General features: G+C 37.6%; 1 protein-coding gene across 1 annotated transcript in view; it reads right to left on the reverse strand.

Moving 5' to 3' along the window:
• Nucleotides 1-571: 571 nt before the first annotated feature.
• DES (desmin) overlaps nt 572-23530 on the reverse strand; it is a 37483-nt gene continuing 14524 nt past the window's right edge. The window contains exons 2-9 of the mRNA XM_053698171.1: nt 14307-14367; nt 13963-14058; nt 13613-13774; nt 13044-13169; nt 12198-12418; nt 8948-8991; nt 8257-8339; nt 572-2805 (exon numbers count right to left, since the gene is read on the reverse strand). Of these exons, the coding sequence (XP_053554146.1) occupies nt 2764-2805; nt 8257-8339; nt 8948-8991; nt 12198-12418; nt 13044-13169; nt 13613-13774; nt 13963-14058; nt 14307-14367 (835 nt within the window). The 3' untranslated portion in view covers nt 572-2763. The remainder of the gene's footprint in view (nt 2806-8256; nt 8340-8947; nt 8992-12197; nt 12419-13043; nt 13170-13612; nt 13775-13962; nt 14059-14306; nt 14368-23530) is intronic.

Here is a 23530-nt window from a genome sequence, read left to right on the forward strand (position 1 = left end):
AAAACTATCAATTGTTAGCAGTTCCTTATCTGTTCCCCCCTTGCTAATTATCGATAATTATTGTAGATAAGTAAGGTTTGTACTTCCAACACTCAGAATTGGAAGCTTCTTAATTGTCAGAGTTAAATTACAGGAAAAGGGGGTAAAATAAATAATGAAAGTATATTGCAAAGTTGATGTCACTGAATAGTTTCTAGCTGTGGTCAACCTAGTAGAGAAGCAAATCTGGATTATATTATTTCACCTACTGCCTTTTCACTTTGTCAGTATGAGTTTTGGCTACTAATATATTTACTATATAAAACTATATCTCTGTGTTTTACAGATATAAAACCTTGTACTTCTTCAAAGGAGGCTTTTATATTTTTTATGGTTATATAGGACTTTGTAATTGTAATTTCTTGATTATGAACTTCTCCATCAGATTTGAGGTATTTTCTTAGAGTTAGGAGATACTCACGATTTTCTATTGAAAATATTGATGGACCACTTGTGAGATAAATATTTACTTTACAATTTAATTTTACCACCAGCTTCTGATATTCAATACTAAAAGAAAACAATGCAAATCTTTCTTCTTAGCACATTTATTAACCTCCATTATATTTACTGTTCTGTGGAATATACTACACAATCTACACAAACAACTTAGTTTTATTTAAAAAAAAAAAAAATCCCCATGAGCAATGAATAGATTTGTGTGTGGAAAAAAAAATAAAGTCCAGTTTGTTGCTTGTAATAATTACACTGAAATGTGTGTGTGAGTGTGTGCATGTGTGTGTGAGTGTATGCGTGTGTGTGTGTGAGTGTGTGCGTGTGTGTGAGTGTGTGTGTGTGTGAGTGTGCGTGTGCATGTGTGTGAGTGTGTGCATGTGTGTGTGCGTGTGTGTGCGTGTGGAAGTGTGTGCTTGTGTGTGGGAGTGTGGGAGTGTGTGTGTGAGTGTGTGCATGTGAGTGTGTGAGTGTGTGCGTGTGAGTGTGTGGGAGTGTGTGCGAGTGTGTGTGTGTGCGCACGTGTGTGAGTGTGTGCATGTGTGTGTGTTTTGTTGCCATGAATGACAACCGCTATAAAAAGTTGGATCCGCTTTCCTTCCAAAGGATTCTGGAAAAAATGTTATATATATATCCTATCCTATATTATTATTTTAGATCACATTCAACATCCAATCCAATACATATTCAATAAGCTGAATGGTGACCCTAATGTTCTTCCTCCTATTCTTTCCTTTCAGTGTATTTATTCACATGCTTTACCCATAACTAATTCAGCAGACTGCCTCACCTGTTCTTATTGTTATTCAGAAAGCAAAGCTAGTGCCCTGATTAATCCAATGAACAAAGTTTAATGCTGCCTTTAATAGCTGTTGATATAGCTAAAATATGATAAATACATTTGCAAATTGTAGTAATCAATATGCTATTCACACTTACATTCCATACAGACCTTACCTACTCCCATAACACATACAGTTTATGAAGCCTGTTTGTTAATACTGAATTGTTATCATTTCTATCACATAGTATGCAGCTTGGCATAAAAGATTTTTATAGTAACAGGATTTTCCTCTGTATATAATTTTGGCTGTAAACCCCAAAAGTATGGTTTGACCGCCAATTCCCTGAGCTCAGAGCATAAATGGTCCTTACATGGAGCACCTGTTATCTTATAGTACAATACAAGGCCTTCAATAAAGGAGGGCAATAAAAGTAAGTAGCAGTTCTTATGCTACAGTCCATCTCATACTACCTTTAGCAAATGCATACTTCATTTTCAAACTATAGAATTCAGAATCCTTCAAGGCTGCAGGAATTTCTCTCATAGCTTATTCATGATAACTCCTGAACATAATTAATCGTCCACTGAAAGGTATCACAGCCTACACCACTGTATTTTATTGGTATGCCAGTGGACCTCTAAATGTAGCTAATTCTGGCTACCACATTTGGTGGCAATCTTCTGAGATCGTTTTACCATGATATTAACTAGTAAAATAATTAGTTGTCTGTCATGATAAGGTGACCTAACTTTAAGTAATTATATATTAGAAATGGCTGTGTGTTGTCATGTAGCACATTATTTGTGGTAGGAGGTTTTGAAAAGCTCAGATTATAGTAAACCTTAGTAATGCTTTATAAGATGGCAGGTGTGGGTGTGTGTGCATTAAAAGGATGATAAGATAAGAAGTGACATTTACATGTATGGGGAAATGCTGCTGAATTTGCAGGTTTAATATATAATGGTTTATGGATTCTTTATCAGGGAAGTATTACTTTTAGGATTGCGGGATACAGTATGTGGGGAGTACTGGCTGTTGAATAAAAGTGTCCTGATTGTATTTTAAAAAAAAAAAAACGAGCATGATTAGTTTTAGAAATACCTGGGCTTGATATATTACAACTGCTTCTAGTCTATCTCTTTTGTTACTGTACTGTAGATTGTCAACTGTAAAATTAATGGTCAATGCAAATGGTTGTGAAGGTGTCTGTGACTTTATTGGTTGTTCTTTTGCACTTTCATTGGTGAGATATCACCAAGGGTTTGTTTTATATTAGAGGAGCTCTAAAGAGTGAGGAGTTCACATGTATCCTTTTCTTCAGGAGTCCTTTATAAGAGCGGACGCTCAGGGGAGTGGTAGGTGCAGGAAGTGTATAGTGAAGGTACAGCATGAGATGGCCTTTGTCCAGCAGGGTTATACTCAGGCTGTGTAGTGTAGTAGTTTTACATTCCTGTCGTGTACATCTTCATGATCCTCTCACTCCAACTCACAGAACCTCGTGATGCTGCTGGGAAGCCTCACTTACAACCTGTGGCAACAGAACAAATCTTGTTAACTTTTCTCTATAAATACCGACAGCCAGATGACACAATTAGATAGATATAGATAGAGAGAAAAAAAAATTGGTGTCCCTTAAATGGACACACTCAAAGTATTATTTTTTGGTTATCCCTTTAATTATAAGAACAACATGTGCTAACACAATTATAACATTTTGTATATTTTTGTTTTGCTAAATAAATATGCAGGCTTAGCCATGCCCCCATCAGCAGTATATATTATTATTATTATCTGTTATTTGTAGAGCGCCAACAGATTCCACAGCGCTAATATACTGTGTGTATTCACATGTCTGTCTGTCCATCCATCTGTCTGTCTATCTAAACAGAACGTACTACTGATGCATAGTACAAACATATATCTTTCATTTACTCATGGAAAGACAGCTGTCTGTATTTCAGTTTTAGAAACCTGTTTACAACAGCTGCACTAATCCCTCCCAGTGACTATTTGCTTGGTTCATCTGTGTATGTGTTAGGAGCCTAGTGATAAAGGCTGCAGAGTTCAGCAAATGCTATAAAAAGCATTATAAGAAAATCTAATTGAACCACTGGTGAATGACTTGGCAAGTACTATAAATGAAAGTTACAAAACAGGAAGGGTAATATATTCCTATGGGAATTGGGTAAATTACAAAAAGAAGGATTTCCTCTTTTATTAACATTCATGGTGCTTTACATCAATAGTTGCTTTTTTTTTTTTTTTTTTAATGTACAACAAAAAACATATATATATATATACATATACATATACATACATACACACACACACACACATATACATGAGATATATATATATATACAGGGAGTGCAGAATTATTAGGCAAATGAGTATTTTGACCACATCATCCTCTTTATGCATGTTGTCTTACTCCAAGCTGTATAGGCTCGAAAGCCTACTACCAATTAAGCATATTAGGTGATGTGCATCTCTGTAATGAGAAGGGGTGTGGTCTAATGACATCAACACCCTATATCAGGTGTGCATAATTATTAGGCAACTTCCTTTCCTTTGGCAAAATGGGTCAAAAGAAGGACTTGACAGGCTCAGAAAAGTAAAAAATAGTGAGATATCTTGCAGAGGGATGCAGCACTCTTAAAATTGCAAAGCTTCTGAAGCGTGATCATCGAACAATCAAGCGTTTCATTCAAAATAATCAACAGGGTCGCAAGAAGCGTGTGGAAAAACCAAGGCGCAAAATAACTGCCCATGAACTGAGAAAAGTCAAGCGTACAGCTGCCAAGATGCCACTTGCCACCAGTTTGGCCATATTTCAGAGCTGCAACATCACTGGAGTGCCCAAAAGCACAAGGTGTGCAATACTCAGAGACATGGCCAAGGTAAGAAAGGCTGAAAGATGACCACCACTGAACAAGACACACAAGCTGAAACGTCAAGACTGGGCCAAGAAATATCTCAAGACTGATTTTTCTAAGGTTTTATGGACTGATGAAATGAGAGTGAGTCTTGATGGGCCAGATGGATGGGCCCGTGGCTGGATTGGTAAAGGGCAGAGAGCTCCAGTCCGACTCAGACGCCAGCAAGGTGGCGGTGGAGTACTGGTTTGGGCTGGTATCATCAAAGATGAGCTTGTGGGGCCTTTTCGGGTTGAGGATGGAGTCAAGCTCAACTCCCAGTCCTACTGCCAGTTTCTGGAAGACACCTTCTTCAAGCAGTGGTACAGGAAGAAGTCTGCATCCTTCAAGAAAAACATGATTTTCATGCAGGACAATGCTCCATCACACGCGTCCAAGTACTCCACAGCGTGGCTGGCAAGAAAGGGTATAAAAGAAGAAAATCTAATGACATGGCCTCCTTGTTCACCTGATCTGAACCCCATTGAGAACCTGTGGTCCATCATCAAATGTGAGATTTACAAGGAGGGAAAACAGTACACCTCTCTGAACAGTGTCTGGGAGGCTGTGGTTGCTGCTGCACGCAATGTTGATGGTGAACAGATCAAAACACTGACAGAATCCATGGATGGCAGGCTTTTGAGTGTCCTTGCAAAGAAAGGTGGCTATATTGGTCACTGATTTGTTTTTGTTTTGTTTTTGAATGTCAGAAATGTATATTTGTGAATGTTGAGATGTTATATTGGTTTCACTGGTAAAAATAAATAATTGAAATGGGTATATATTTGTTTTTTGTTAAGTTGCCTAATAATTATGCACAGTAATAGTCACCTGCACACACAGATATCCCCCTAAAATAGCTATAACTAAAAACAAACTAAAAACTACTTCCAAAACTATTCAGCTTTGATATTAATGAGATTTTTGGGTTCATTGAGAACATGGTTGTTGTTCAATAATAAAATTAATCCTCAAAAATACAACTTGCCTAATAATTCTGCACTCCATATATATATGTATATGTATATATATATATATATATATATATATATATATATATATATATATATATATACACACACACACACATACACAGTTTAAGGGAAAACACTTTTAATTAAAAAAAATAGTAAATAAATATCTGGGGGGCATGATTTTGAGCCGGAGATGTAGTTGGTACTAGATAATAACAAAACAATGTTTAACTGTGGATGTGCATAGTAATAATGTTTTCATATGTAGTTTTAAGATATAAGAAAAATTTGTGATAAAAAAACATGGTGCATATTTAAAAAGAGCATTATTGACTATTAGGGGGCGATTTATCAAATGTCTGTCAGACATGGTCTGCTCAGCGGATCATGTCCGACAGACATTGCTGAATGCCGACAGCATATGCTGTCGGCATTTAACATTGCACAAGCAGTTCTGCCGCTAGCAGGGGGTGTTAATCAACCCGATCGTATAGGATCGGGTGGATTGATGTCTGCAGCCTCAAGACCGCTGCTTCATAACTGCTATTTCCGGTGAAGGCTCGTGCGGAAACAGGGGCATCAGGGACCATTTAGCCCTTGGTAAATCGGCCCCTTAGTCTCCATTAGGGAGTAGATGATTCAGAACAAACTTGCAAACTCATTTTATAGAAAGACAGCATATTAATGGATTAACTGCGCTTGTGTTACTGCAAAGAAAATGTTTCCTTTCTACCATGAACAGCAAAAAAAAATTCTTCTGCATAAAATTGCCTGCATGCAACCCTGAGACATATGGTTTTACAGCCAAGTTCATAAGCAGAGAGAATAAAAAGCCCTTTCATAGAACATCCTTTACCTTAGGGTACAACACCAAGGCATTCAATAAAGAAGAAAAATAAGTAAGATATTTAGGTCTGTATCCATATGACAAGTGACAGCCTGTCTGCCACTAGCAAATTTATTTATTATATCTTTCCACACTACTGGGCTCACAATGTATTGGGCACAGACTACTTCAAGGCTGCAGGAATTCCTGACAGCTTTTGTACCATAGCTTTTTACATGGTGCTATCTGATCAAGAGAAATGCCTTTTCAATGTACTCATTTGCCAGCTCTCTGTTATTACTAAGAATCCTACAAGTAGCTTTGTATTTTGCCATTTGACTCCGAAATGTTACTAATTCTGACTACAAAAACTGGTTACACTCTTTCCATGTGAGAGTTTTTTTGCCATTATAGTGTCTGATATATGTGTTGTCTTCAGCATGACTTTAAAGACTTAAAGGGATACTAAACCCAATGTTTTTCTTTTATGATTCAGATAAAGCAGGCAATTGTAAGCAACTTTCAAATTTACTCATATTACAAAAAATTTTTGTTCTCTTGGTATCTTTATTTGGAAAAGCAGGAATGAAAGCTTAGGAGCAGGCCCATCTTTGGTTCAGAACACTGGATAGTGCTTGCTGATTGGTGGCTACATTTAGCCACCAATCAGCAAGCGATACCCTAGTGCTGAACCTAAAATGGGCCGCCGCTCAAGCTTTCATTCCTGCTTTTCAAATAAAGATACAAATAAAATGAAAAAAATTAATATGAGTAAATTAGAAAGGTGCTTAAAATTGCATGCTCTATCTGAAGCATGAAAGAAAAAAAAAATTGGATTTAGTATCCCTTTAACTTGAAGGAACTATAAATGAGAAATGGCTATGTGCTGTCACACAGGAGGTTTTAAAGTGCTAAGATTACTGCATGCCATTGTAGTGCTTTATTAGACAACACGGTGCATGTGGGTATGCAGTATAGGAATTACCCATAGGCAATGGTTAAATTAACCATATAAACATTTATTAGCAAAACAATCCTTGTAGTAAAAGTTATTCCCGTTTTAGCTAGCTTTTACTGTGCACTAGACATATGACACGTCTGTATACCTGCAGCACCCAGGGTGTATTGTATTACTTTAACAAACATATATACTGTATTGAAAAAAATGTATCATGATTGCATGTGGACAGGTTTGCAAGTATAGAACCTGTAAATTGCAATTGCTACTTGTGATGCTGCATTGCAGAAGAGCTTTCTTGTGCAATGTGTCTCCCTGCACGAGAGCATGGTATGTGATCTTGCCACTTCTGAGGTGGGTGGAGAGGAGAAAGAAGCATTTTCTGCACTTTTGATCACAAACAGAAATGTGTCAAATTGGAAAACACATGCATATGAAAATAGAGGCAATTGTAAGATACTAAAAACAGAGTAAATCGGATATGTATTAGCTGCAGTACTTCATTTTAAAAATGTGCTCCCTGATTCATGTTATCTTCACTCTCCCCAGAGAAATGTAGTTCAGCGAACTTCATTACTTTCTATAGGCAGGACATCATCAAATTTAAGCACTTTGAAAGCTTTTCTAATGAGCTGGAATAGAATCCTATGTGTTTGAGGACATGTATATTATGGGGCTTATTTATGATGGTGCGAGCGGAAATGATCCGATGTCCGCTACACATCGATAAAAGCCGACAGTATATGCTCTCGGCATTTATCATTGCACCAACAGTTCTTGTGAACTGCTGGTGCAATACCGCCCCCTGCAGATTCGCGGCCAATCGGCCGCTAGCAGGGGGTGTCAATCAACCCAATTGTATTTGATCAGGTTGATTTCTGTTGATTTCTGTCTGCCGCCTCAGAGCACACAGACAGGTTATGGAGCAGCTGTCCTCTGCTTTATAACTTCTGTTTCAGGATCGTCGGAAACACGGGGCTTGATAAATATGCCCCTATGACTGCACGTCCATCATTTGAGGTACATTAAAATAGGCCCTGCTCAGATGTCTATAGGATTGTGGATTCCATCAAAGGATAATAGGCAGCAGAAAGACTTTAACAACAATATTAATTAGTAGTAATTAGCGGAAAATATGAAAACTAAGAAAGAAAGTGTTCAAAAGATTAGAATCTCTCAAAGAGAAATGTGAAAATAAAGAATCAACCACAAAAAGACTATGTAATATGCTGAGACATTACAATTGCACAAAGAATCATTGATTGATAAAGAGATTCCCGTGATTCTAGAGTCTTGTGTCTCTCACCTCTCCATCTCGGGTCTCGATGGTTTTAATCATGACTGTTTTCTTGGTATGGACCTCAGATGATCTCTGTTCTGGACTGGTCTCTGAAAAGTGAGGAGAACAAAATGTATAGTCAAAACAAGGAAAGCAAAGTCATTAAAGGGACATGAAACCCAATTCTTTCTTTGATGATTCAGATAGATCATGCAATTCTAAAAAAACTTTCAAATTTACTTCTAATATCTATTTTTCTTCATTCTCTTGATATCTTGCTCAGAGCTTGCCCATATTTGTAGCACTATGTGGCAGGTTTTGCAAGAGCTCTAGATGACAGCTCTATTTCCTGCCGTGTAATCGCCAGACACCTACCTAGGTATCTCTTCTAAAAAGAATATCATGGAGAAAGCAAATGGTAAACTTATTATTATTATTATTATTATTATTATTGTATGCTCTGTCTGAATCACAAAATATTTTTTTTTTGTATATCCCTTTAAAATCACAAACCATAAACTGGCAACAGCCAAACTAAAGTAATAAACATATTAATAATATTTCAATTATAGATAAAGTTAATTCATGACAAATATTGCTCTCCCATTAGGTGTGTTAGATATTCATGAAGGGGTTGCTTATACTAAGTCATTGCACTGATGTTAATAGGAATAATGTTGTTTAATGAATATGTGTCTTGGCATCTGATATTACTTACCTCTAAAACTAAGTGCAGAATAGGTCTGGATTGGAAGAACAATCCTGAAACACAAACAGTAGACATTAGAACAGGGATCTGTGCCAAATGGTTACTCGTAATAAATGCAATGGTATTTATAGGACCATAAAATACAGCAGAATGTTATACATTGTTGTCATTTAGTGTTTAAGACATGTCCATGCCCCTGAACATATCTAGATATGCTCTTCAACAAAGAACACCAAGAGAACAAAGTAAAGGTGATAACATAAATCATGATAGTGTCATTTTGATTTCAATGTCCCTTTTTGGGACTTGAAAGCCAACGCTAAATGTTCATGCTTCAGACAGAGCATGCAATTAAAATCTTTCCAATTTACTTTTATCAAATTTACTTTGTATCCTTTGTTGAATAGCATATCTAGATAGCAGCAGCACTGCATTACTGGGAATTAGCTGGTGGTTGGTGGATACACACATACATCATTAGCTCACCTGATGTGTTTAGCTATAGCCCATAAGTGCACTGTTGTCCTAGAGCTGATTTTAACTATGGGGCCTATTTAACAAATGTCTGTCCGCAGCGGCACGAACAGTAAGTGCTTTTACTTGCATGTGATAAAGATCACAAAACTGGGCTACATTTGTACATAATGATCGATTTACACTTTATATATATCACTTAGCATAATTTTTAGGTTAACTGTCCCTTTAAGTTCCCCCTATCCATCCTTCTTTCTGAGGACAATAAGTTTAATACATAAAACAGGCAATAAAAGAGACTGCCCAAACAAGTCTATGTGAAACATAGGATTATCTAAGAGTTGCACAAATAGAAAACTAGTTCAAACAATGTGGCATACATTGCTTTATAGAAACTAAAGTACTTTATAGAAACTAATCCTTTACACTTATATTTTCAATATTTAAACAACTAATATATAAAAAATATAAATTTAAAAAAATGCATCTACATATTATTCTAAGGCTAATCTTTGCTTTGAATACATCAATGACTAGCATGCATTTACTGTTTAACATCACTTTAAAGTTTCTTATATTAATGTACATAAATAAATACAGCCTTCTAGGGCAGCGATGACCAACTGTTAGCCCGAGGGCTACATTTGGCCCTTGACATAGTTTTTGTGGCCCTAGGAAAAAAGTGTAAGTAAAAATGTGTGCTTTGTGGTGACAACAGCTCAGAAGAGCCCTTTGGATGAAAGAACAGCAGAAAGAAAGTACCCTGCAACCATCCCTAGGTCTATGTATAATTATATAATTGTATATTATTTGTTTGCTTAATAGCCATACATTTATATGCTGACCATAAGGCTTCTAAAATATTAATCTGTGGCCCATGTGTGCTAGGAAATTGCCATCACTGTTATGGGTGACGTTGAATTAATAGATCATTCTAGTGTAAAAATAAATAAATAAAGTCTCTGTTTTATTTTTTTAATCCAATTCTCTCTTTTTTACGTGGTATCTCCTAGGTTAAACAAAAGGAAGCGGCACAGGAACACAACCTTGACTATTGTTTTTCCCTTAATATGTTTCCAATTACAGATGCAGATGCAGAGTATAAAATGTAAGAGATTTGCTTTTTAAGGTTTTTTATTACAGGTAGCCCTCAGTTTACGCCAGGGTTAGGTTCCAGAAGGAATGGTTGTAAATCGAAATCGTTGTAAATTGAAACCCAGTTTATAATGTAAGTAAATGGAAAGTGAGGGAGATAGGTTCCAGTCCCCTCTCAAAATTGTCATAAGTAATACCTAATACATTATTTTTAAAGCTTCGAAATGAAGACTCTAAATGCTAGACAGCATTATAAACCTAATAAAATAATCACATAACACTAAATATATAATTAAACTAAGTTAAATGAATAAAAACATTTGCTAAACAGCATTATAAACCTAATAAAATAATCACACAACACAGACTTTTTTCTGCAAACAGTTCTTTCCATGCATTCCAGTCTGGACTGATTTATAGACAGGAAGATCTTGTTCCTTTGAAATCTGCTCAATAGCTCAGGTCTGGTTAAACTGATTAATTTCAGCTTGCTTGGCTTTGCTGCAACAGAAGCAGACAGCTCCACCTACTGGCTATTTTAATAAATGCACTGCTTCTCAATGCTTTTCAATAGCAGTCAAATGACTGGAACAAAAGGTTGTTATTCTTAAACGGTGTAAATTAAACCGTTGCAAAATGAGGGCCACCTGTATTTGTATATATGAATTGGCGGAATGGGTTGAGCTTGTAGGTATAATCAGATCTCATTACTTTATCACATTGTGTACATATACCTGCTTCTTTATCTTATATCTGCCCATCAATCAATCACCAATACTAAACATGTGCATTTCGTTTCGTATCGAAATTCAGACGGATTCGCCAAATTCAGAGATTTGAATCGATTCGAATTTCCGAATTACCCTAGCAACGAACCTAAACTAATCGGAATGCATTTGTAACGAATAAATCCGAATTAGTTCGGATTTATTTGTTACATTCGAATGGCCATGCACTAATCACAATTCAGTATAAAAATTTAATTTAGTGAGATAGAACAGTGAAATAATTCAGTATGTAACTTGGAATCATCTGAATCATCATAACACATACTGAACTTTGTAATTTACTAATCAAATCCAAAACTAATACATCCGAATTTATTTGAATCCGAATGAAGCCGAAACGAATACATTTAAATGTATCCGAATTCGAATCGATCCGAAAAGAAATTTGAAAAAATCTGAATCGGTCCGAAACAAACTGAAACGAAATTTTCTGCTGCACACAAGTCTAACCAATACTTGGAGAGAACAATAGAAAATTAACATTTTATTACCTCATCTCTTCTATAACCCACTCGGAGTGTAATTTCTTCTACTGGCTGTGTTAACACAGCTTGACCTTGAGGCTAAAAACTTTCAGGTTGGGTGGGGATACCACAGGCTAAATAAACTATTTCAAATGCCAACATAAAGGTAATGGAAATACTTATAAACAATTTAATACACTTCAGCAGGTAAAGTGGATCATTGAGAACAAATTAAAGGGGATAACATTTTTGAGTAAACTGTTCCTTTAAGCACAATAATAGAAAAGCATTTGTTTAAAAATAAAATTCTCTAATGAAATAAAGCATTTTATTTTTACATAGAGCATTTTATTTTTACACAAGGATTGTTTTTTTAATTCCACACCTTTCACCTTTAAATGGCCTTTGGTGCAGAGCTGGTCTCTGTATCTCAATTACCTGCTCTCTTCACCCTCCAGCAGTTTGCGGTATGTAGCAATCTCCACATCCAATGCCATCTTGACGTTCAGGAGATCCTGATACTCGCGGAGGTGTCTTGCCATCTCATCCTTCAAATTACGGATCTCTTCTTCCAGCCGGGTGATAGAGTCTTGGTAACCTGCAGCTTCACCTGTAAACCTTTCTTCCATATCCCTCATCTGGCGCAAAAGTGATTCATTCTGCAAGAGGAGAGACAAAAATAGCCCATTTTGTTTGCAAACATTAATAGTAAAATGCTGACGCTTTATGAACTCAATTGTACAAAGAATCAGATTCACACATTATCAGAACATTATCATTTGAATTTTATAAATTTAATCCAAAAAAATTAAAACACAAAACTGTAACTCATAATCCACACATTCAAATAAGAGACAATGAGGCCTATTTATCAAATGTCTGTCGGACCTGATCCGACAGTGCGGATCAGGTCCGACAGACATCGCTGAATGCGGAGAGCAATACGCTCCCAGTATTCAGCATTGCACCAGCAGCTCTTGTGAGCTGCTGGTGCAACGCCGCCCCCTGCAGACTCACGCCAGCAGGGGGTGTCAATCAACCCGATTGTACTCGGTTGAATTCCGGCGATTCCTGTCCGCCTGCTCAGAGCAGGTGGACAGGGTTATGGAGCAGCGGTCTAAAGAATAACTGCTGTTTCTGGTGAGTCTGAAGACTCGCCAGAAACTAGGGGCCGTTAAGCTCCATCCGGAGCTTGATAAATGGGCCTCAATGCATTGCTTCTATTTTTTAACTGTACCTACAGTTTAATTATAATGTAATCTGACAATGCTCTTGGCTACTTACGGTTCCTTTGAGTGCATCAATCTCACAAGTGTAGGACTGGATTTGGTGACGATATTCCATTAATTCTTGCTTGGACTGGCGCAGAGCATCATTGTTCTTTTGTGCAGTCTGATTGAGGTCAGATACCTACAGGATTGAGAAAGAAATGCTTTAGAAATAGCATCTTAGACTTTACCAAACTTCATAAATAGAAAGGAAGCAAAAAAGGGCAAGGAAGAAATGATATGGTCACAAGAACTATATAGAAACAAAAAAAACAGCAATGCCAATGAACCTTAATTGTAATATCCAAATGTAAAACAGAGTTTAGAAAGAATTTAGAACAAAAGATTGAATTCTGAAGGAGGAAAACGAGATACATCAATTTGAAGAATGAAAAAAAAAATTGACACATCTAAAACTCAAACTAAAGGAAGGTTACTAAACAGAAGATAGCAATAGATTTCATAGCAAACAAAGCTTAAGGATTTCAGAGAAATGTTGGACTGTGAAATACAGTAGCTATTATATCCCGTAAACATGTTGCACTCCAGTTCACAATAAAGTTTAATAGTAGAGTGTCACTATACCTTGGACTTGTACCACTCTTCTGCCTCTGAGACATTCTTGGCGGCTATGTTCTCGTATTGGGCGCGAATATCTCTCAGTGCTGCTGTTAAATCTGGTTTGGAGACATCAATTTCTACCTGCACTTGTTGCTCTTGTAACTGTGCCTGCAGATCGCGAATTTCCTGGATAGATATAGATTTTATTAGTAGCGTTTAGTCATTTGGAAAGTGCCAAAGCTGATTAGCAACACTCCATGTCTGAATCTGGAAGAGTAACCTATATATATTGTCACCTAAAGGCAGTATTGAAACACATTGGTTGGGTTCCACTTATGAACTAATTCACAAGATTCATATTTTTCCACACTTACCTCTTCATGAATCTTCTTAAGGAAAGCAATCTCCTCCTGCAGAGACTCTATGCGCCTTTCCAGGTCAATACGAGCAAGTGTTGCAGCATCAACATCCTGACCAAGAAAAAAGACAGGAAAATTATTCAACAGGAAAGTCTATCAAATGAAAGAAAGGTGCAAAAAGAAGTGGCAGAAGGATGGGCCAGAAGTGCTACAAAGTAACAAAAAAGCAGGTGTGTTCACACTATGGGCTAGTTTCCATTCAGGTGGTAAAGCTTGGAAACGTTTTACCACCTCAGTGGAAATGAGCCCTTAAGTCAGAAGAGACTGATCAGAAGTTTTATTAGGAAAACTTTACTTACACCTCTGAAAGCAGCCAAATTATTCTCTGCATCTTCCTTCAACTGGATCTCTTCCTGTAATCTAAGAGATAAGCACAGAGTTAGTATTATACAACGACCATTCCTTGGGCATACATCAATTTATTTTCAGATTTTAAAAAAATCAATCCCAGAGCAAAGACAAATTTAAGGCACATTATCATGCACAAATTAAATGCTCCAGCTCATTATAGCACATATTTTTGCATTTCTAATCCTTTCTATGTGTTTAATGCTGTACATTCTGCAGAAATTTAGCTATATGCTTAACCCTTTCTCTGGGATTAACTATATATAAAGGAACACTAAAGAAAAACTGACATGCACCAACCAATGGAAGCATCTACTGCTTGCATCAGAATGTCACTTTAAGTAATCCTTGTTGTGCAGCAGTGCTTCTGAATACTTTAGAGGCCCAGGTCTTGGTAGCCGTTCTACTGGAGATGTTGGGATTACTCGGGTAAAACGGACATTACCCAAGCGGCTGTAGCTAAAGCCTGATATAATGTAATTCCCCTTATAAAGATATAAAGAGAGGTGGAGAAACCAACTCTTTAGAAAGACTGCATATACAGTATAGCACTCTCTGGGTTAATTACAGTATAGCAGTCCTTAAAGGGACAGTAAAGTCAAAACTAAACTTTCATGATTCAGATAGGGCATGCAATTTTAAACAACTTTCCAATTTACTTTTATCATCAAATTTGCTTTGTTCCCTTGGTGTTATTATTGAAAAGCTAAACCTAGCTAGGCTCAAACTGATTTCTAAGACGTTGAAAACTGCCTCTTAGCTCAGAGCATTTTGAAAGTTTTTCAATATATAATAGCTAAACTGCAAATAATCCCCACTTAATATATGTACATATAAATCACACTAAAAGTCAGCTAGTAATGCCTTTTTTGTATGGTGATCACTATGAATCAAGACTATCAGGTGGTTCATAACATAAATATGAGCATGGTTTAAAAGAATATAGATAAATGTGAGATAGTTAAAAGGGATAGTAAACCCCAAAATTTTATTTTATGATTCAAATAGACACATACAAATTTAAACAACTTTCCAATTTATTTTTATTATCTAATATGCTTAATTCTTTGTTATTCATTGCTGAAGGAACAGTATTGCACTACTGGCAGCTAGCAGAACACATCTAGTTAGCCAATCACAAGAGACAAATGTGTGCAGGCACCAATTAACAGCGGCTCCCACTAGTGTAGGATATGTGCGTATTCATTTTTAACAAGGGATACTAAGAGAACGAAGCACATTTGAAAATAGAAGTTAATTTAAAAGTGTCTTAAAATGGCATACTCTACCTGAATCATGCACGTTTAATTTTGACTTTCCTATCCCATTAAAGTGGCTTACTGGGCATCAGCTGTCACATACTATACTACTGCAGATTCCCATTAAATCATATTTAAGTAATACTGGGTTAGAAGTAGTGCAGCATCAAACGAAGCTGCTGTGTAATGCGGCGAGTGTCTAAGCCAAAGAATCTTCACAGAAGCTGTATTGCAGTGTTGCAGCAATGGTTCTAAGTACTTGTAGTGCGAACTATTAAAGGTCACTCACTAGAGTAACTTGTGAATATACTGCATTAGAATAAGGTAGCCTAATGTAAACTAAAACACAGGAGCTCCTAAGACTCCTCACCAGTACCCTAACGTCCCTAACATGTTTCGCCTAAACGGCTTTTTTAAAGGCTGCTTTGAAAAAGCACCTTTTTTCAGCACTGCCTGACTGTGTATATCATGTTTATGTGTGTGGAATGAAAATGTCTCTTTATAAACCAGATGGCTTAAAGGGACAGTCTATTTGAAAATGTTAATTGTTTAAAAAGATTGTGATTACCTTGTATCTACGTCTCTGCAGACTGCCCCCTTGTCTCAGTGCTATTTACAAACTTGCATTTTAGCCAATCAGTGCTGATTCCTGCATATCTCCATGGGAGTGAGCACAATGTTATCTATGTGGCACACATGAACTAGCACTGTCTAACTGTGAAAAACTGTAAAATTCACTGAGATAAGAAGTGGCTTTCAAGGTCTTAGAAATCAGCTTATGAGCCTATCTAGGTTTAGCTTTCATCAAAGAATACTAAAAGAACAAATACAATTTGATGATAAAAGTAAATTGGAAAGTTGTTTAGCCCCTTGGCAACCGAGGATGTGTCAGGCAGGTCCTACAAAAAATGACAGTTAAGGACCAAGGATGTGCCTGGCATGTCCTCTGGGGTTTCAAGCACTGGAAGCGATTGTGATCGCTTCCAGAAGCTTTTTAGGGTATTGCAGTGATGCCTCGATGTTGAGGCATCATGCAATACCCTTTTTAGGCAACCAATGAAGAGAGGGCCACTCTGTGTCCCCCTCTCCATTGGCCAGCAATGGTGCCGAAGTTCTGTAATATACTCTTACTGCATTGGTGGTGTGGGAGGGATCAGAGGGAGGCAGGTGGACGGTCCATTACTGGGGAAGGCGGGAGGGGGCAGGGCAGGGGCATGCGGGAGTGGGGACTGCTGCGCTACGGAAAAGCATGTGATGGGAAGGAGGGAGAGCCGCCAGTACCTAACATAGCGGCTAATAGGTAGAGGGGGGGGGTGTTAGAAAGCTGTTTGGGGGGGCAGGGAGGTTGGGGGGGGTAAGGGGGGATAGTACCCTGAAGAAAATATATAAAAAAATAGTTGAAAAATAAAAAAAAACTTTTATTTTTATTCTGGCAGACTTTCTGCCAGTATTTAAGATGGGGGTGACCTTTTGGGGGTGTTTGAGGGGGGTCAGGGAGGGATCAGGGGGTGGGATGTGTCAAACTCCCTACAAGCAACCTAATTAACCCCTTCACTGCTGGGCATAATAAAAGTGTGGTGCGCAGGAGAATTTAGCGGCCTTCTAATTACCAAAAAGCAATGCCAAAGCCATATATGTAGGCTCTTTCTGAACAAAGGGGATCACAGAGAAGCATTTACAACCATTTGTGCCATAATTGCACAAGCTGTTTGTAAATAATTTCATTGAGAAACCTAAGGTTTGTAAAAAAGTTTGTGAAAAAGTTAACGATTTATTTTTTTATTTGATCGCATTTGGCGGTGAAATGGTGGCATGAAATATACTCTGTATACCAAAATGGGCTTAGATTAATGCTTTGGGTTGTCTACTAAAAAATATATATATATATGTGAAGGGATATTCAGGGATTCCTGACAGATATCAGTGTTACAATGTAACTATCGCTAATTTTGAGGGGGGGAAAATGGTTTGGAAATAGCAAAGTGCTACTTGTACTTATTGCCCAATAACTTGCAAAAAAAGCAAAGAACATGTAAACATTGGGTATTTCTAAACTCAGGACAAAATTTAGAAACTATTTAGCATGGGTGTTTTTTAGTGGTGGTAGATGTGTAACAGATTTTGGTGGTCAAAGTTAGAAAAGTGTGTTTTTTTCATTTTTTTCATTATATTTTATATATTTTTATAGTAAACTATAAGATATGATGAAAATAATGGTATCTTTAGAAAGTCCATTTAATGGCGAGAAAAACGGTATATAATATGTGTGGGTACAGTAAATTAGTAAGAGGAAAATTACAGCTAAACACAAACACTGTAAATCATTTTTTTTTCATTCTCTTGTTATCCATTGTTGAAGGGACAGCATTGCACTACTGACAGAAAGCTGAAAATATCTATTTAGCCAATCACAAGAGACAAATGTGTGCAGGCACCAATTAGCAGCAGCTCCCACTAGTGTATGATATGTGCGTATTCATTTTTTAACAAGGGATACTAAGAGAACGAAGCACATTTGAAAATAGAAGTGAATTTAAATGACATGCTTTATCTGAATCATGCAAGTTTAATTTTGACTTTCCTATCCCTTTAATGGTAAGAAAATTGAAAAGTGCTATGGTCACTAAGGGGTTAAAATTGCATGCCCTATCTGAATTATGAAAGTTTAATTTTGACTTTACTCTCTCTTTAACTAAATGAAACAGTGGCACTTCTAAATGGATTAGAATGGAAGTAAAGAACATATCCAAGCTGGGAAAAAATGACAAGCTATGGTTTGGTATGAGGTAAACTTTCAGAAATGTAATGGGGAGATGACCATCACATGAGCTTTTGATAACCACGACTTTTAATTTAGGCTAAATTGAAATATAAAACTAATTTAAGGGTGCAGGGATCACTGTCATATTGCTTTATTTCTACTGTGTGTTGCATGGGTTATATAGACCACACACAGGCCTAGATTTAGAGTTCGGCGGTAGCCGTCAAAACCAGCGTTAGAGGCTCCTAACGCTGGTTTTGGGCGCCCGCTGGTATTTGGAGTCAGTGATTAAAGGGTCTAACGCTCACTTTTCAGCCGCGACTTTTCCATACCGCAGATCCCCCTACGCCATTTGCGTAGCCTATCTTTTCAATGGGATCTTTCTAACGCTGGTATTTAGAGTCGTTTCTGCAGTGAGCGTTAGAGCTCTAACGACAAGATTCCAGCCGCCTGAAAAAAGCAGGAGTTAAGAGCTTTCTGGCTAACGCCGGTTTATAAAGCTCTTAACTACTGTACCCTAAAGTACACTAACACCCATAAACTACCTATGTACCCCTAAACCGAGCTCCCCCCACATCGCCGCCACTCGATTAAAATTTTTAACCCCTAATCTGCCGACCGCCACCTACGTTATACTTATGTACCCCTAATCTGCTGCCCCTAACCCCGCCGACCCCTATATTATATTTATTAACCCCTAACTTGCCCCCCACAACGTCGCCGCAAGCTACTTAAAATAATTAACCCCTAATCTTCCGACCGCAAATCGCCGCCACCTACGTTATCCCTATGTACCCCTAATCTGCTGCCCCTAACATCGCCGACCCCTATGTTATATTTATTAACCCCTAATCTGCCCCCCACAACGTCGCCGACACCTACCTACACTTATTAACCCCTAATCTGCCGAGCGGACCTGAGCGCTACTATAATAAAGTTATTAACCCCTAATCCGCCTCACTAACCCTATCATAAATAGTATTAACCCCTAATCTGCCCTCCCTAACATCGCCGACACCTACCTTCAATTATTAACCCCTAATCTGCCGACCGGAGCTCACCGCTATTCTAATAAATGTATTAACCCCTAAAGCTAAGTCTAACCCTAACACTAACACCCCCCTAAGTTAAATATAATTTTTATCTAACGAAATAAATTAACTCTTATTAAATAAATGATTCCTATTTAAAGCTAAATACTTACCTGTAAAATAAACCCTAATATAGCTACAATATAAATTATAATTATATTATAGCTATTTTAGGATTAATATTTATTTTACAGGCAACTTTGTAATTATTTTAACCAGGTACAATAGCTATTAAATAGTTAAGAACTATTTAATAGTTACCTAGTTAAAATAATTACAAATTTACCTTTAAAATAAATCCTAACCTAAGATATAATTAAACCTAACACTACCCTATCAATAAAATAATTAAATAAACTACCTACAATTACCTACAATTAACCTAACACTACACTATCAATAAATTAATTAAACACAATTGCTACAAATAAATACAATTAAATAAACTATCTAAAGTACAAAAAATAAAAAAGAACTAAGTTACAGAAAATAAAAAAATATTTACAAACATAAGAAAAATATTACAACAATTTTAAACTAATTACACCTACTCTAAGCCCCCTAATAAAATAACAAAGACCCCCAAAATAAAAAATTCCCTACCCTATTCTAAAATACAAAAATTACAAGCTCTTTTACCTTACCAGCCCTGAACAGGGCCCTTTGCGGGGCATGCCCCAAGAATTGCAGCTCTTTTGCCTGTAAAAAAAAACATACAATACCCCCCCCCCCAACATTACAACCCACCACCCACATACCCCTAATCTAACCCAAACCCCCTTAAATAAACCTAACACTAATCCCCTGAAGATCTTCCTACCTTGTCTTCACCATCCAGGTATCACCGATCCGTCCTGGCTCCAAGATCTTCATCCAACCCAAGCGGGGGTTGGCGATCCATAATCCGGTGCTCCAAAGTCTTCCTCCTATCCGGCAAGAAGAGGACATCCGGACCGGCAAACATCTTCTCCAAGCGGCATCTTCTATGTTCTTCCATCCGATGACGACCGGCTCCATCTTGAAGACCTCCAGCGCGGATCCATCCTCTTCTTCCGACGACTAGACGACGAATGACGGTTCCTTTAAGGGACGTCATCCAAGATGGCGTCCCTCTAATTCCGATTGGCTGATAGGATTCTATCAGCCAATCGGAATTAAGGTAGGAATTTTCTGATTGGCTGATGGAATCAGCCAATCAGAATCAAGTTCAATCCGATTGGCTGATCCAATCAGCCAATCAGATTGAGCTCGTATTCTATTGGCTGATCGGAACAGCCAATAGAATGCGAGCTCAATCTGATTGGCTGATTGGATCAGCCAATCGGATTGAACTTGATTCTGATTGGCTGATTCCATCAGCCAATCAGAAAATTCCTACCTTAATTCCGATTGGCTGATAGAATCCTATCAGCCAATCGGAATTCGAGGGACGCCATCTTGGATGACGTCCCTTAAAGGAACCGTCATTCGTCGTCTAGTCGTCGGAAGAAGAGGATGGATCCGCGCTGGAGGTCTTCAAGATGGAGCCGGTCGTCATCGGATGGAAGAACATAGAAGATGCCGCTTGGAGAAGATGTTTGCCGGTCCGGATGTCCTCTTCTTGCCGGATAGGAGGAAGACTTTGGAGCACCGGATTATGGATCGCCAACCCCCGCTTGGGTTGGATGAAGATCTTGGAGCCAGGACGGATCGGTGATACCTGGATGGTGAAGACAAGGTAGGAAGATCTTCAGGGGATTAGTGTTAGGTTTATTTAAGGGGGTTTGGGTTAGATTAGGGGTATGTGGGTGGTGGGTTGTAATGTTGGGGGGGGGGTATTGTATGTTTTTTTTTACAGGCAAAAGAGCTGCAATTCTTGGGGCATGCCCCGCAAAGGGCCCTGTTCAGGGCTGGTAAGGTAAAAGAGCTTGTAATTTTTGTATTTTAGAATAGGGTAGGGAATTTTTTATTTTGGGGGTCTTTGTTATTTTATTAGGGGGCTTAGAGTAGGTGTAATTAGTTTAAAATTGTTGTAATATTTTTCTTATGTTTGTAAATATTTTTTTATTTTCTGTAACTTAGTTCTTTTTTATTTTTTGTACTTTAGATAGTTTATTTAATTGTATTTATTTGTAGCAATTGTGTTTAATTAATTTATTGATAGTGTAGTGTTAGGTTAATTGTAGGTAATTGTAGGTAGTTTATTTAATTATTTTATTGATAGGGTAGTGTTAGGTTTAATTATATCTTAGGTTAGGATTTATTTTACAGGTAAATTTGTAATTATTTTAACTAGGTAACTATTAAATAGTTCTTAACTATTTAATAGCTATTGTACCTGGTTAAAATAATTACAAAGTTGCCTGTAAAATAAATATTAATCCTAAAATAGCTATAATATAATTATAATTTATATTGTAGCTATATTAGGGTTTATTTTACAGGTAAGTATTTAGCTTTAAATAGGAATCATTTATTTAATAAGAGTTAATTTATTTCGTTAGATAAAAATTATATTTAACTTAGGGGGGTGTTAGTGTTAGGGTTAGACTTAGCTTTAGGGGTTAATACATTTATTAGAATAGCGGTGAGCTCCGGTCGGCAGATTAGGGGTTAATAATTGAAGGTAGGTGTCGGCGATGTTAGGGAGGGCAGATTAGGGGTTAATACTATTTATGATAGGGTTAGTGAGGCGGATTAGGGGTTAATAACTTTATTATAGTAGCGCTCAGGTCCGCTCGGCAGATTAGGGGTTAATAAGTGTAGGTAGGTGTCGGCGACGTTGTGGGGGGCAGATTTGGGGTTAATAAATATAACATAGGGGTCGGCGATGTTAGGGCAGCAGATTAGGGGTACATAGGGATAACGTAGGTGGCGGCGGTTTACGGAGCGGCAGATTAGGGGTTAAAAGTGTAATGCAGGGGTCAGCGATAGCGGGGGCGGCAGATTAGGGGTTAATAAGTGTAAGGTTAGGGGTGTTTAGACTCGGGGTACATGTTAGAGTGTTAGGTGCAGACGTAGGAAGTGTTTCCCCATAGGAAACAATGGGGCTGCGTTAGGAGCTGAACGCTGCTTTTTTGCAGGTGTTAGGTTTTTTTTCAGCTCAAACAGCCCCATTGTTTCCTATGGGAGAATCGTGCACGAGCACGTTTTTGAGGCCGGCCGCGTCCGTAAGCAACTCTGGTATCGAGAGTTGCATTTGCGGTAAATATGCTCTACGCTCCTTTTTTGGAGCCTAACGCAGCATTTGTTTGAACTCTCGATACCAGAGTTAAATTTATGGTGCGGCCAGAAAAAAACCCGCGGAGCGTTAACAGCCCTTTTACCGCCGAACTCTAAATCTAGGCCACAGTGAGGGACAATTTGCTTTGTATAAGGCATTTTACCTTTAACCTACATGAAACATCTCCCCAAATATCTGATATGCCATGAAAGGCATAATGCCAGGAGCATTTGTCATAGACTATATTGGTACATTTTATTTTTAAACTCACTTCTATCCGAGGAGATAAGAGAGTAAGATCTGTCTATGGGAGATGACTTCACTTACACGTGAGCAAGGAACACAGGAACTTAAAAAAGTGCTGTAATCTATGTGTCTACTGGATGGTGTGTATATATATATATATATATATATATATGTCAAAGTGCAGTTAGAGAGCACATAGTCATTTATATTTTTACTGCAAAATTATGTGTAACACAAGTGGGGTGAGGTGACTAAGTACAGTGGGATCCAAGTCAAATGTGTCACCGTAACGACAAGCAACCATGTGATATGTAACTTTGAGGGCATATAATCTGTTCACTGTGAAACTGCTGCAAAATAACTCTATGCTTCAGAAATTGAAGCCCTATTTCATTGGGGATGGGTTCAATGTAGAAAAATAGAACAAAGGTATCAGAGAAAAATAATTTAAATTAATCTAAAGATTTCCCCTATATATCTACTAACCCCTTACCACCAATACCAACCCATCATTTCCACCAGGGAACAATGATATACCTGCAGTCCCAACAGCTATTTAACATTTGATCCCATTATATATGCTGCTGACTCCCCACAAACTAAAAACCTAAACATT

This window comes from Bombina bombina, chromosome 1 (genome assembly GCF_027579735.1).
Source record: "Bombina bombina isolate aBomBom1 chromosome 1, aBomBom1.pri, whole genome shotgun sequence".
NCBI lineage: Eukaryota > Metazoa > Chordata > Amphibia > Anura > Bombinatoridae > Bombina > Bombina bombina.